The sequence below is a fragment of the Sapajus apella genome, unplaced genomic scaffold (assembly GCF_009761245.1).
Source record: "Sapajus apella isolate SASKATOON/1434 unplaced genomic scaffold, GSC_monkey_1.0 scaffold101, whole genome shotgun sequence".
Lineage (NCBI taxonomy): Eukaryota > Metazoa > Chordata > Mammalia > Primates > Cebidae > Sapajus > Sapajus apella.
The window spans coordinates 5,464,204-5,480,235 of record NW_022437041.1 but is presented as its reverse complement, the minus strand read 5'-3'; the positions used below and the strand labels follow the sequence as shown (position 1 = coordinate 5,480,235).

Below are 16,032 nucleotides of genomic sequence, written 5' to 3'. Positions count from 1 at the left end.
GGGGTTTCACCATGTTGACCAGGATGGTCTCGATCTCTTGACCTCGTGATCCACCCGCCTCGGCCTCCCAAAGTGCTGGGATTACAGGCGTGAGCCACCGCGCCCGGCCTGAGCCTTTCTTTTTAAGAGTTGATGAAAATGGGTGTGGATACTGTCATTCAGAAATGAATGGTAATATCATCAAAACAACCACCCACATATTTTCTCAAAGCAGGACGTTGTGAGGTGTTAAGAGATATATACAGGTAAGGTTACATCCTTCCCTTTTGTATTCCCAATTATCATCCCCTAGAAGCAGTATCGACATTCATACTTAGCAGCCAATAGATTTGCTCCTATCAAGAAACTGGCCCCACCAATGATTTTTGGCACCAGCAATGTTACCTATTCTTTCGTATAGTATTGTAGTTTTGTTTAAGTTCATCCAAGGTCAGGAGAATTATTTTATCTAATGTTATTGATGTGTTACATTTAGTGGCCAAGTTTTAAACTCTCAGTTCCGGTAAAGAAGAGAGCATTTAAAATATCTCATTTCTTGATGTCTGTAAGAAATTTGCAAAATTCCTATTACTTCTACTGTGAATAAATTCATTTTAAAACTCATGAGTATCTGTAATGCTTTAAGTGAATATCACCTTTGACCATAATTATCCTCCAAATTGTGATTGATGACACCCCAAAAGTTGTATTTTCATAGAAGCTTGCCAATTGCCTACTTTATTGAGTATATTATGCTCAGAAGGGTATTTTATTTATTTATTTATTTGAGACAGAGTCTTGCTCTGTCTCGCCCAGTGGCTCCATCTTGGCTCACTGCAGCCTCTGCCTTCCAGGTTCAAGATATTCTCCTGTCTCAGCTTCCCAAGTAACTGGGACTACAGGCATGAGCCACAACACCCAGTTGATTTTATATGGGATGTCACCATATTGACCAGTCTGGTCTCAAATTCCTGATCTCAAGTGACCCACCCACCTTGGCCTCCCAAAGTGCTGGGATTACAGGCAGAAGGGTATTTTAAAAATTAAATAGTCTCCTTTATGAAAATATAACCTCATTTCTATTAACATTGAAAAATTACCTGTATTTGTTATTGGTGGTGGGATTACAATAAAACACAAGCCTGATATGTTTTGAGATGTAGGGATGCTTTTAAGCAGTTTACTTGTATTTAAAGAAGAAAAAACAGGAAAAGGGAAGTTAATTATGAACATCAAAGCTAGTAAGTGTTAAAGCAGGGATTCAAATCTATGCGTTTGTTTAATTTTTTTATGTTTTGATCCATGAGTTTCTTAGATGTGTATTGCTTAATTTCCAAGTATTTGGAGGGATTTTCTGGGTATCTTACTCTTAAACTGATTTCGAATTTAATACCATCGTGGCTAGAGAGCAAGCTCTATAAGATTTTAAAATGTTTGAAATTTTAATTGAGTCTTACTTTCATCTCTAGTAGTACACCTTCTCTTAAAATCTACTTTGATAATAACTTAGCAAAATTGAGCATTAAAAATAGCCTTTTATGTTTATTGTATGGCATATCATTTTTCACTTTTTAACTTTCAATGTCTGCTCTTTATAGATAGTATTTAATTGAGCCTTGCAATGTAACCCAGACTGACAGTTTCTGCCTTTTTTTTTTTTTTTTTTGAGATGGAGCTTGCTCTTGTAGCCCAGGCTGGAGAGCACTGGCACAATCTCAGCTCACTGAAACCTCCACCTCCCGGGTTCAAGTGATTCTCCTGCCTCAGCCTCCTGAATAGCTGGGATTACAGGTGCCCATCACCAAGCCTGGCTAATTTTTGTATTTTTAGTAGAGATGGGGTTTCACCAGGTTGGCCAGGCTGGTCTCAAACTCCAGACTTCAAGTGATCCACCTGTCTCAGCCCCCAAAGTTCTAGGATTACAGACGTGAGCCACCATGCCCGGCCAGTCCCTGCCTTTTAACTGGGATTGTCAATCAATGTGTGTATGTCTGACGTAATTACTGACATAGTTTGGTTGAAGTCTGCCATCATGTTACTGTTCTCCAGTGTCCCATCTATTTTTTTGCTTTTCTCTCCCTCCTTTCTTATTTTCAGTTAATTAAATATTCTTCAGTATTTAATTTTAAGTCCATTGTTGGCTTTCTAGCTAGAATTTTTACATTTTTAATCATTTGCATCTTTAATTTATCATAGTCTACTTAGAGTCAATATTGTACCATTTAATGTAAAAGAGCCTTATTGTAGTAAAATTCCATTTGTTCTCACACCCAAGGGCCTTTGTAATATTGTAGTCAAATATTTTACATTGGCATGTGTAATCTTATAAATTTGGTTAATATAATAAAATGCTATTATTTTCTGTTTAAACATTTGTCTTTAAGGAAATTTTGAAAAGGAAATATGGTCTTTTATATTTACAATTGATCACTTCTGGTACTTGTCCTTCTTTTCTGTAGCTCAAGTTTCAATCTATTGCCATTCCCTACATTTCCCTTTATCATTCTCAAAGTGCAGATCTGGTAAAGATTAATTTTTTAACTTTTATTTATATGAAAATATTTTCCAATGAGAACACATGGACACAGGGAGGGGAGCACTACACACTGGGGTCTGTTGGGGGGAACTAAGGGAGGGACAATGGGGGGTGGGAAGTTGGGGAGAGAGCATGGGGAGAAATGCCACGTATAGGTGATGGGGAGGAAGGCAGCAAATCACACTGCCATGTGTGTATCTATGCAGCTATCTTGCATGTTCTTCACATGTACCCCAAAACCTAAAATGCAATAAAAAAAATTCTAAAAATTCTGCCAGAAGGCTCCTAGACTGATAAATGACTTTAGAAAATATATATATATATATATTTTCATTTTACTCTCCTTTTTTAAAGAATATTTCTGCTGAAAATAAAATTCTACTTTAAATTTTGCTTTCAGCCCTTTAAAGTTGTCATTCCATTGTATTTTGGCATCCATAATTCTGATGAAGAGTCACCGGCAATTTGTATCATTGTTCCTCATGCGTAATGTGTTGATTTTCTCTGGGTGCCTTCAATATTTCCCCTTCATCTTGGGTTTTCATCAGTTTGGTTATGGTGTTCCTAGGTGTGATTCTCTTTGAATCTGCCTCTCCTGCTGAGGCTTCCTGGGTTTTCTTTTCTGTTTTTAACCAAAATGGAAAATTTCCAGAAATTATTTTTTATATCTTATTTTCTCTTTCCTCTTTCTCTGAGACTTCAGTTACATCTATGTTAGATTTCTTGTTATTATCCCTGAGGACAGATCACTGAGGCATTGATTGATTTTAAAAAATCTTTTATTTTCTATCTCTGGTCTTTATAGTGGATAGCTTCTATTGATTTGTCTTCAACTTCACTAACCCTTTCTTTGGCATTCTCCAGACTGATGTTAAAGTAATAAACTGGTGCATTTGAAATTTCAGCTATTTTATTCATCTATGCTAAATCTCCGTTTGGTTCTTCCTATAGTTTCTGTTTCCTTGTTGGGATTCTCATCTCTTCACTCATTACAACTATTTTTACCTTAAGATTCTTGAACGTGTTTTCATAGGTTTGCTGAATCCTTGTCTGCCAGCTCTACATCTGGGTCTTGAAGATCTATATCTGGCTCTACATCTTGAAGTCTATTTCTATGGACTGCTTATTTTCTTAAGTCTCATTTTCCCACTTCTTTGCATGTGTGGTAATTTTTAACTTTATGCTGGATATTCTGGGGGAGACTTTGTGGAGAATCTGTATTATGACATATTTCCTGAAAAACATGTTAGGACGTTGAGGTGTTTTTGTTTTTGCTTTTTTCCTCTGTGAGAGAATGCAATGGCAGACACTCTTGTTCTTGTGAAGCTTGGTTTTATTTTTTGTTAGGACAGGCCTATTTTGTCTTTGAATTTAATCTTAAGGTGTGGTCCTTTTAGTAGGACATGGTCCTTAACTATTAGTATGATCTTTCTGGGGCTCAACTGAGTACCTGAGGTGCTCAGTGAGGTCTCTTTACCCTGATACTCCAACATCTCCAGCACTGCAGGACATCTAAGTACTTTCGTTTAGCACTTAGTTCTGTGGCAGGCAGTTTCCGTTACGTGGAATCTCTTTCCTCACATGCATGGCACAGACCTTGGCTAAGAACTTCCAGTAAATTCTCATGCAGACTTCTGTCTCTCAATTCTTTCACATAGCTACCTTTTCCTCGGCCATGTTTCCTGTAATTATAGCTTCCTTGGCAGCTTGCCCTTCTAATCTCGGCCTCTTCAGTTTAGTGAGATTGCAGTTTAACCTGATATCCATGTCCCTGAACTAGGGCAGAAAAATAAACCGAGAGAAAAACAGAGAAGATTGTGGGGCTCATCATGTGTATTTTCCTTCTTTCAGGGATCACAGTCCTGCTCTGACCATTGTCCAATGCCTGAAAGGAGTTGTCTCATATATTTTGCCCAGTTTTACAGTTATTTACAGCAAGGAGGCAGATTCAGTACCAGTAACTGTGTCATGGTTAGAATAAAAAATTCATGAGGTTATACAAAACCTTGTGAAATAGTACTTGTGAAGTAAGTGCTATTATTATAACGCAGTTTAATAAAAAATTAAATTCAGTCTAACTAGTGAGTGGAGGAGTCATAATTTGAAGCTAGGCAGTCACATTCTAGACGCTGTGCTCTGACTAAATATGCTATGCTGCCTCTGCAACATAACTTATATTGATTTCCTTTACAGCACTTATCATTCTCTTTATCTCATATATACGCTAATACTTATTTATTTACACATTATTTACTTCTGCTGGTGTATAAGCATCATTATTTCCTGTTTATAACTGTCTCTCCACTGCCTAGCATAGGAATAGGCTCTGGGTGGAAATATGTAATAAATTTTTAAAAATGAATGAATGAACGTAGATACTACCATTATAAAACAATTTTTAAAATAGGGATTTTTCTTACATATTTGGTACTTTAGGCTTCATCTTGTCTGCCACCTTGTGGCAACAAAATTCTGCAATTAAAAAAAACCCCTGAAGGTAGGGAATATACAAAAGGTGATATGTACCGTTCAAATATTTATAAGCATATACATCAAAATATATTTATATAATAAGAAAAGGATAATAGCAGGATTTTGGCCTTGATGAGATAGCAGTAATTACAAACCGATCTTTAGAAATGTTCAAAACACCTTCTGATAAACAGTTGCACTGGTTTGATGAAGTGAGCAGAGACTCAATGTATTAGGAGGGTCCAAGCATTACTTTTGGTGGAAGTAAAAATGATATTCACATTTGTCACTTTGGAGATGCTGTGAGTGAAAAAGAAGAGTCATTTTGATAACAGCCTTGGTATCACTCACGATGTTGGTTTAAATGGCAGGGCTTAGCTGATTAATTTCAAAATGTATCTTTGTTGCTCTTAAAACCATAAAGTTATGGTTCTTATAGACTTCTCTATGACAAAACAATATTCATTTATTTTTGAATAAATATTTTTATTCTGATAAAATCAGAAGCAAAACTGCACGATGGTTTTTAAGTTAATTTTTGTGTTAGCAAGTCTTCTAAAGATATGCAGTAGACCTCACATTTACATAAAATTAAAGAGAAGATGCTTCAGCAAATGCAAATAAATGCAAAAAAGGAATATTTTAATTTTGATTCATGATTAGTATCAACTTTCACAATGTGATAATATTACAAAAGCAGAATCCTGCAATGAGTGTATAACTAATAGGTTGTAAACTATTTATAGACCAAATATCCTGACTAATTAATTATTTTATTTTATTTTATTTTTGAGATGGAGGCTCTCTCTGTCACCACGTTGGAGTGCAGTGACGCTATGTCGTCTCACTGCAATCTCTGCCTCCCAGGTTCAAGCAATTTTCCTGCTTCAGCATCTCAAGTAGCTGGGATTACAAGCGCATGCCACCACGCCCAGCTAATTTTTGTATTTTTAGTAGAGATGGGGTTTCACCATGTTGACCAGGATGGTCTCGATCTCCTAACCTAAAATATATTTGTTGATTGTATTTCAGGCTGTTTTAAAATCTAAGATCTTTCAAGATGATTTGATATTAAAATCATCTATACTGACTTATGCAGTTCTGTACTATGACCACACCAGCAAAATGATGTATTTCACTTGGTGCATTATTAATTGTACACATGGACTGTTTAACCTCTATTCATCTATATTTCTTATTTAATGTTCAACTTAGGAACAGCAGCAAAAATTATTTTACAAAAGTTAATTTTAACATAATAGGAAAAATAATTTTACTATTCACTGTTATATATATATATTCAATACAGTAATTTTCAAGATCTTGAAAGAGCAGTCTTAGTTTTAAAACAGAAGTTTTCTAATTCTAAACAGTGAAACTTCTGAAGCTGATTTTTGCATTCTCAGGAATTGCAACATCTTATTGTTCTTATATTTGGATTATATTGGAATTTTTGATCTTTCATTCTCATTACTTTTTATTTTTACTTTTTTACTGAATTCTTATTTACCAGAGACTGTTACTTTCTTTTAATAACATTGAATTAATTACATTTTGACATGACCATACCATTTGGAACCCTTTTATTATTAAATATGATTCAAAAATTCATCAAAATAGCAGATGGCCCTTTTTATGTGTGATTATAACCATGGAGAAGGTGAGGTATGATTACTTTTAATGCATCTCAATTTATATTGTTTATGTATGACTATAGATTTTCTGAATATTTTGAAGTCTATAAGTAGCTTTGAAATATTCATTTCTATTTTTAAAATTCTTATTTATATTCGTTTTTTCACATGATCAAATATTTTGCATAATCGAATGCTTTGTAGTCTGTAGTTTTCAAATATTTTTCTTATTGTGCTCACAAGTCACCCCGGTGGCCCAGAAGTTGCAATATTTTGACATACTGAAATATACATTATGTTTCCAATATTTCTTCTTTCAAATGGAAATAGAACAAAATTCGTTGACAGACCATATATCTTGATTTTTTTTTTTTTGGAAACTATGGTTGCATAAAGTGTTTCCAGATAATATAGAGAGTACAATTTTCTTTTAATGTCAAAGGGAGCCTGCCTTTAGTTTCTGTAGTTTACTTAAGAGGGAGAATGGCTTTCAAGGGGTTGTCCTGTGAATTTCAAAGCTATTTTGTTGTCTGTAGGTTCCTGAGGTCAAGTTTAAGTTCACCACTAGGGCTGTGAAAAATCTTTGGTAGAAAGAACTTTTACATCCTAGTGGATGTGAATTTATAAATGACTTTTACCATGTTAACAAATCTCCCATTTACGAATGAGTCTTAAATATAACTGATAATCATGTTGCCCAGTTGGTTATTAAGAAAACAGGAATTATATTTTCATACTGATACTAGTTTGCCATTTGCATCCAAAAGAAATACAGGCTGTGAGATCAGAAAATGAACAACACCAAAGTTGTAGGTAAATTGCTCAAAGTCAGGCAGGGAGGGATAGAGAGATCACAATTTCAAGGAAAGAGTTTGTTGAAAGGCATAATATAATCACTTTACCTTTGCTGCAGATTAAAACTGATTACTACCCATGAGAGAAAGACCTCTAAAAAATAAAATACAGGAGAGGTACATTTTTATAGAAGAAAAGGCAGGCCTGAGTAACACTTGGGGATTCTAGGAAGTTGCATAGTGTCACACAGATACATCCTTCTAAGGAAGGATAGAAATATAAAAAAGAAAATTTTAAGGACATAGATAAAAAGTATTTCATACCTGTGGAAAGCTGTATAAAGGATGCCAGCATCCTTTGAATCAGCTAATGTGATCACCAAATAAGCCATCGACTTTCAAGTGTTGGCTCATACTTCACAGTCAGAATTCCCTTCCACCATTCCACAGCTGCAGCGTTGAAAATCCTTCTTCCCTTTCAGTGTCACCTCCCTTACTCATCTATTCTCTCCCTCCTTTCTGCAGCAATTTGCTTCTGCAGTTGTCTGCTTCTTAGTTTTGTCCTGCATTAGGAATAGTTTCTTGTGTCTCTGTTTCATCTGTTAGGTTTTGAGATTCCTTTGTGGTCTCCATGATTGCCTTACTTGACATAAACCGAGTAGAAAATAAATGTTTTTTGTTTCCTTTTTAAATTGAAATAAAATGGAAGATGATCCGGCAAGCTCAGATAGTACCCTCCACTAGCATAAACAGCATTTGCTTGCACTTATTCGTGTATAATTTTACCTGTGTGCATGATTCAGGGCAAGATCTGGTTTCCTCATCCGTAGGTAGCAGGTAACAAGCTTTGTCTCAATGAAACTTGCCACACTTGCTATATCTTCAGCAGGTGCTTCAAATGGTTCTTCCAGAGCTGCTCCTTTGCTGCAAAGCTTTAAAAAATATTATACTTTCAGAATCCCAATACTCTTTCACATAATTTATCTTTTAAAAAAGCAAAATATGTGTCTTATTTTTATACGTTTTGCTTATGCTTGCTTATATGTTTTACGTATATGTTAAAAGTATATGTGATACTTTTTCCAAACTACAAGTAAACTATTAATATTCTGATTATAAATTAAATAAATTGTTCCTGTTCACTATTAACTGACTGTAATATACAATAAGGGGCACATTTTACTGTAAAATGCTTCCTGTAAAATATTTTTAAGGTATGATAGATTTTAAAGGAGTGCCAGTTGCTAAGAATGTCTGTTTTAAAAATAAAGCACACAATAACCAAAGGTATTAACAGAAAGCCAGGCATAAATCATATTAAATACCAGTGCTTTTATGAAAACCCAGCTGAGCAATGATCTAGTACACTATCAAGTTTGATTTAATATAATAAGGGCTATCGGAAGTAAACTCCTAGGAGCCATTAACATGATCGGTGATTAATTTGAGTCTGAATCGTATTCTCTAGAATGTTATTGAAAGAAAAGAAGTGAAAATTTATTAGAATTTATTGGCAGAGGACATAGTATCTGAAAAACATGGCAAGAATATGAATTCTTAATAAAAATTCCAGGAAGTCAGTGGTTTCTGGGCATCATAGATAAACTGTAGAGAAAGAAAATAATTAACTTTTTTGAGAGCTCAAACATTACGAAGTGTCAATAATACGACAAGGCACGATCAGCACTTTTTTTCCACTCAGAGTTTTCTACTGGTCCTTGGAATTAAGGCTGATGGAAAAGAAGTTCACTGGCCTTATTCAGGATATCTCTTTCTTTGCTCTTTTCTACCTCCATCTGTGCGTATACTGGGGGACATTTTTTTTTGCCAGAGATGGTAATATTTGCAGTTAATGCTTATTTATATATACTTTAGTATAAAATTTCTTGTGTTCTAAATCCTGTTTGCTTAAATGACATAGTATAAAATAAATTTTTTTATAGGTTAAATCTTGAGATGGTTTTGCCATTTATATTAATGCTACTGTCATTTTAAAAACACAGTTTGTTATTTGAATGTAGTTATATCCTGTTCTAAAATGCATTTACTTTCTTAGTAAAGGCTAAAAAAGACTAAAGGCTAAAAAAGAACTTAGAATCTAGATGTTCAATATCCACAGTTTGAATTGGTAGTTACCTGAAGATGTTATCTTTTGCTTGGCTATCTTGTCAATTCTGGAGATTCATATTATTCTTAAAACCCTTTGCCAGTTGGATGAATGAAATACGTTACTTTCTTCATTTAGTAAAAAATGCTTATTGAGCATCTACTATCTGCCAGACAAAATTGTTTACATTTTAATTTAAATTGATTAGGATTTTTTTTCATAAATCTTGGCCATTTTTAGCTCTTTATAAATTTCTGTTTCCTATTTCTTGCCTATGTCTATTGACATGTTAATCTTTTTATTATTAATTATAATAAATATTTATATATGTAAGCTATTATCCTTTTCTGGTATTCGTAATATGCACATGATAAAATGTAGGGGCTCTACCCACAAATAATCCTTCAAAAAAGGTCAACTTTTACTCATGTTTTGTAAATGCTCTCAGAGTATATAAAACACTTCTCTCAATTATTTTGGAAAAAAAATTAGCAAAAACTATTTGTGGAAAATACAGAGGAAATGACCTCAGTCAATGCTAAGTTTGGATGCTTCATAAAGATCAAGTGATAAAATTGGTAATAAAAGAAAACATTTAACCCAGGGTTAGTAATTATTCTAGATAATCTGACCTCAGGTGTCAATGTGGCTGTAAACAGGCTTTAAAACATAATTTGAGAAAGCATGATAGTTTGAAGATGGCACTTTGAGACAGCATCCCCTTTCTGCTGCCAATCTGACCCCACACGATCCAGAAATACCTAAACAGAGTTTTCCACAAAAGAAAGAAAGAAAGAAAAAAAAATGTGCGTAAAAAGAGGCTCTTTCATACCATCACATCGGAGAGAAACAAGGACAGGGAGGGGCAAAGACCACATACAATGTATATCTTGTTTCCTTTTTGTTTAAGATTTTACATGAAAAGCAGGTTTGAATATTTAAGACTTGGGGAAACAAAGGCTGATTTTATTTAAACATAAAATTAATTAAGCCGAATGCAGTGGCTCACGCCTGTGATCCCAGCACTTTTGGAGGCTGAGGGGAGCGGATTACTTGAGGCCAGGAGTACAGTGGCACCATCCCGGCTCACTGCAGCCGCTGCCTTCTGGCTTCAGGTGATTCTGCTGTCTCAGCCTTCCAAGTAGCTGGGATGACAGGCACCTGTCACCACATCCAGCTCATTTTGTATTTTCAGTAGAGACGGGGTTTCACCATGTTGGCCAGTCTGGTCTTGAACTCCCGACCTCAGATGATCCACCCTCCTCAGCCTCCCAATGTGCTGGGATTATAGGTGTGAGTCACTGCGCCCCACCCACTTTTTATGGGGTAATGGGGAAGTCATTCAGTGAGTAGCTTCCATTAGAATATTCAGGTCCTTCATGGCAGGCAAGAGGAAGCCACCTTCAGACTACATAATAGTAAAGGCTTTGTCAATAAACACTGACAGGAAGTGAAAAGTCTCTACTTGCATAAGATTCAAGGCAAGAAAAGAAAGAAAAATGATCTACCTTAACACACTAGTAAGAATACTTCATGACACCAGACTGAAAGACAGCCGTGAAAGACAATGTAATGTAATTTTTCAATTCGCATTAAAACTGGAAAATAGGCCGCCTGCCCGCTAGGCTTTATGTATGTTTGTTGAATTCTTGCTTTACCAATCAAGTATTGTAAGACTGAGAACTTTACTGACTGTATTGAAGATTGCTTTATTTATTCTCTTCCAAAGTAGCACATCTTTGAAATAAGCTTTGCAAGAAGGCAAACTGTTGAAAAAAAAAAGTGTTGAAGTTAAAGGTAGAATTATAGGTATATGTAGACAAAATGTTGGCATCAGAACCCTGAAACACATTCCAGATATTTTACCAAATTTTAAAATTTCCGTGTAGACATTTGTATAGACTGAGCAGTTAATTCTCCAGAAGATGAAGAAATTTAATATGGTGTGGATTTATTTAAATCTAAGAAGGGTGACTTCTTTCACCCTAAAACAAAGGGTGTTTGTCTAGAAATATACACTTTAAATCTTTGGTGAAATAAGTCATGGAGATAAGGAATAAAATATTTTAAATTATCTGAAATAGTATATCACTGAGAAGACATTTAATTAGGAAAAATTAAGTTGGTAGCTAACTTTTTATTTCAAAAGAAACCCTAAGATATTTCTGAATGCAGTATGGACAAATTAGAAGTCAATATTTAAGGAAAATTGCAATCTAAATTCTTATGAGTATAGCTGTTATTTTGATGAGAACCTAGATTTTAAAAATGAAATTTTAGGCCGGGTGTGGTGGCTCCGGGCTGGAATACCAACAGTTTGGGAGGCCGAGGCGGGCAGATCACCTGAGGTCAGGAGTTCGAGACCAGCCTGGCCAACTAAAATACAAAAATTAGCCAGGCATGTTGGCGGGCACCCAGCTACTAGAGAGGCTGAGGCAGGAGAATTATTTGAACCTAGGAGGTGGAGTTTTCAGTGAGTTGAGATCATGTCACTACACTCCAGCCTGGGCGACAGACTGAGACTCAGTCTCACAAAGTAATAATAATAATAAAAATAAAAATAAATGTCAGTACTAAATTGGAATCATAAGCTCAAATTTTAATAAGGAAATATATATTTTACAAAAAAATTGATGTTTTTCTGCAAATATGATAATTGTACTTTGGAGTTATAAAATAATTTTCCTTAGGTTTCCCAAAGTTCTTTTAAGAAATAAATATCTAAACTACCTTTAGAAGTTGTGCACAAAGGGATTTTAAGTTTTGTTTAAAGACAGACGCAAATAACATAAACCACATTAGTTACAGAAATAATATTAAATAATATATGGTGGGCCACATTATTAAAAATGCAACCACACATTTTTCTTTAATTGGGATCATCACTTTCCAGATTAATATTGCTAATAGTGTCTCCCTTATTAAAATGCTGTCTGATCAGTGTTTGCTCATTGTATTCCTGGAATATAATTTTCAGTGATCCCTGACAATTTAGAAGAGAACCAGAAATCTGGAAAAACACGGCACCGTTTAAGTCATCAAATGGCTACAAATATATATATATATATATATCTCCATCCATTGGTAATTTTTAAGGTTTTTGGAAATTATTTAAAAAAACTAAAGATGGGGAGAAAGCTATCCATAGCGCTATCACCGTATATATAATTGCCATTAACTTTTGCATATTTCTTTCTATACATTTTGTGTTTTTATATCATAATAGAAGATATATTACATAATTTTTACACAACTTTTTCATATGCTCTGCTCTTTATTTAAATTGGAAAATGAAAACATGTTAATTACATTATTACATGTTATAATTATAGTTGAAGATTTCACTATTCTCCTCTCCGCAAATGACAGAAATATTAGCGAGATAACCAGTAAAGATAGATCTGATCAACATAATCAACCAACAGGATGTAACTGACATTTTGCATATATGTATACGTTATATATATGACTAGAAAACACAGGACCCAGCAATCCCATTACTGGGTATATACCCAAAGCAGTATAAATCATTCTACTATGTATGTTTATTGCACATGTATGTTGATTGCAGCACTATTTACAATAGCAATGACATGGAACCAACCCATATGTCCATCAATGATAGACTGGATAAATGTGGTACATATACCACATTCCATACATATTCCATATACATGGAATACTATGCAGCCACAAAAAGGAATGAGATTATGTCCTTTGCAGGGTCAAGGATGAAGCTGGAAGCCATCATCCTCAGCAAGCTAACACAGGAAGAGAAAACTAAACACTGCATATTCTCACTCAAAAATGGGACTTGAACATTGAGTACCAGTGATACACGCAATGACTTGAATGAATCTCTAGGGACTATGCTGAGTGAAAAAAATCTGATCTCAAACTGTTACATACAATATGATCATGTGACACAATTACAGGAAAGGAGAAAAGATTAGTGGTAGTGAGGAACTAGGGACTACATAGGTGTTGTGCTTAGACAAGTCAACAGAAACGAATCCTATGGTGAGGAAACTGATGTATCTTGAATTTGGTAGGTGGATATGCAGATTTACATGTCATAAAATTGCACATACATAATACACACACGTACACCAGTGAAAATGCAAGTAAAACGAGAAATCTTAAGATTGGTGGATTGACTCGGTGTTAATATTCTAGTTTTGCAAGATATTGCCTCTGGGAGAAACTGCATAAATGGTACATTAGATCTCTCTGTATTACAACTGCCAATGAATCTATAATTATCTTAAAGTAAAATTTAATTAAAAATAATAATGTTAAATGCTAGATGTATTTAATTTTATTCCTTCCTTTATTTTATTCAGGACAATTTTAATCACGTTTAACTGGGGTTTTGGATGAGAGGATAAATCATATCTAAAGGAAGGAGTTTTCCATAAGGTTTTACTGTATTAAATTATAGCTAGATTTCCATAATAAGGAGTAGCAACTGATAATGAGGGTTGTTTTGAAGTATCATTCACAAGCCATTGTAGAAGGATACATCAGCCCCTCCACATCTTCGTTATTATGGTCTGTTGTTTTAGGACATTTGCCATAAGATGAGGATTGTGTTTAGTGATATTTGTAGAAAGAAATTGGCAAGTCCTTTTGTATAACAACTTTGTGATTCTTATTTTTGTTTTTCTTAATGATCTTTTAGTTTGTTAGCACTCATTTACAAGTTTTTTTTTCAAAAAGAGCATATGTGGATGGTAACTTTTCTGAGCTCATGAATAGCTAAGAATGTATTTAGTTGCTGACATGTAAAAAATGTGGTTGAGTATGCATTTCTTGGGAAATAATCATTTTTTTCTGTAAATACACAGATCGCCATTTACACTGTGGTATTTCACATACAGACAAGAAGAAAATAATCCTTTTTTAAATGAAACCAGGCATAATTTAAAATAACTTACGTTGAAATTTCTTCCTTTCCCCCAAATGTGTAGTATTTTTTTCTTTTTATAATCCAAAATTACTACTACTGTGAGTCTGCATGTTTTATTTTCATGTATTTTGCCTGAAAATAGATAACTTCTGTGTTTGCATACTCCTGTATTTATTTTTCTCACTTAGAAAAGTTTTCTTCAGTTACATCTCTGATTATTGGTACCATTTTAACCGTAGTGTTTTGTTTCTTAAGAAAATAATTCTTAAGCTGCATCTTTCACCTCTATTATTCCTATTAGGCTCTCTGATATTTTTCACCTCTGCCTTTTAGGAGAGTGTTTCAAGATTGTTGGCTGCATCATTCACTTTATTTTCATTATTTACTTTATAGTTATTTTTATAAGCCAGTGCCAGTGATAAGAAGTACAAACATTCAAATACTGCTAACTTTAGTATGTGGGATTTTCCCTAGGCACCTGAGCCTAGAGTCTGCGCATTTAATTACTGCACCAGAGCCACACAGTGCCATTCCATGAACTACCAATACTCATTAACTACAGAAACAGAGTAAGCGTTTAGAAACTTTTATAGCAATTTAACAGAAAAATAGTACATCTATTAAATCTCATAATAAAAAAATAGGATTTGTATTTTATGTCTTATTTTTACTTTGTTTTCCCTAGTAATTCATTTTTGCTATATTTAACAAAGTATTGGTCCGCAAGAGATTGAGACAGAAATACAACAAAACAGAACTAGTTCTTCATGACAGATAGAGAAAAAAGCTCTAGCAACCTGTTAGGAATTTAGATAATTCAGACATCATAAAGAAAAAATTCAAAATTCTATTATTAAAAAGGGGCCACTGTTGGATATTATTACGGATACATCTATATCTATAGTGTGGATATTTCTATAGAATTTCTATCTATCTCTATCCATCCATTTACAAAGATGGTATTGTTATCCATACTACTGCATAATCTGCTTGTTTCTCTGAATATATCATGAACATTTTCATGTTAACAAATATGTAGATCATTATTATAAGTGGCTGCATAATTTTATTACATCTCCATTTAATGCTTTTCCTAATGGGAAACTTCTCTAGTGACACTGAAAGTTCTCAGTATCATACATAATGTACCTTGAACAGCCTTGTGTATACATCTTGCCCACGTGTTTGATCATTTTCAAATTGTTATGTTCTATCTGTTATAATGTATGCTTACATATTGGAATTGCTGAGTCAGGAGTATACAATTGAATCCAGAAAATACTAATATTTCAGGATATACATCATAAAAGTGTTCTCCAGAAAAATTTTACACTTTTTTAGCAAGGTGAAAGTTCTTGTTATACTCTTAGAACATTTTGAATGCCTGTGTGCTAGTGGTGTTATCCCCTGGGGCTCTTTCTTCGTACTTTACAGTTTTGTTTACTGTCTTTCTTAATTAGAATCGCCAGAGGTTTGATTATTGTGTTTCTCTAAAAACAACAAACTCTTAGATTAATTGATCAAGTCTCTTATTCTGCTTTCTAATTCATTAGTTTTGGCTTTAATCTTGGCTTTTTTTTTTTTTTTTTTTTTTTTTTTTT

General features: G+C 34.1%; 1 protein-coding gene across 2 annotated transcripts in view; it reads right to left on the bottom strand.

The window, feature by feature from the left end:
• SPATA16 (spermatogenesis associated 16) overlaps positions 1–16,032 on the bottom strand; it is a 237,335-nt gene that overhangs the window by 152,186 nt on the left and 69,117 nt on the right. For both annotated transcript variants that reach the window (XM_032258285.1, XM_032258286.1), the window contains exon 3: positions 8,202–8,347. In XM_032258285.1, coding sequence (XP_032114176.1) covers positions 8,202–8,347 — 146 coding nt within the window. The remainder of the gene's footprint in view (positions 1–8,201; positions 8,348–16,032) is intronic.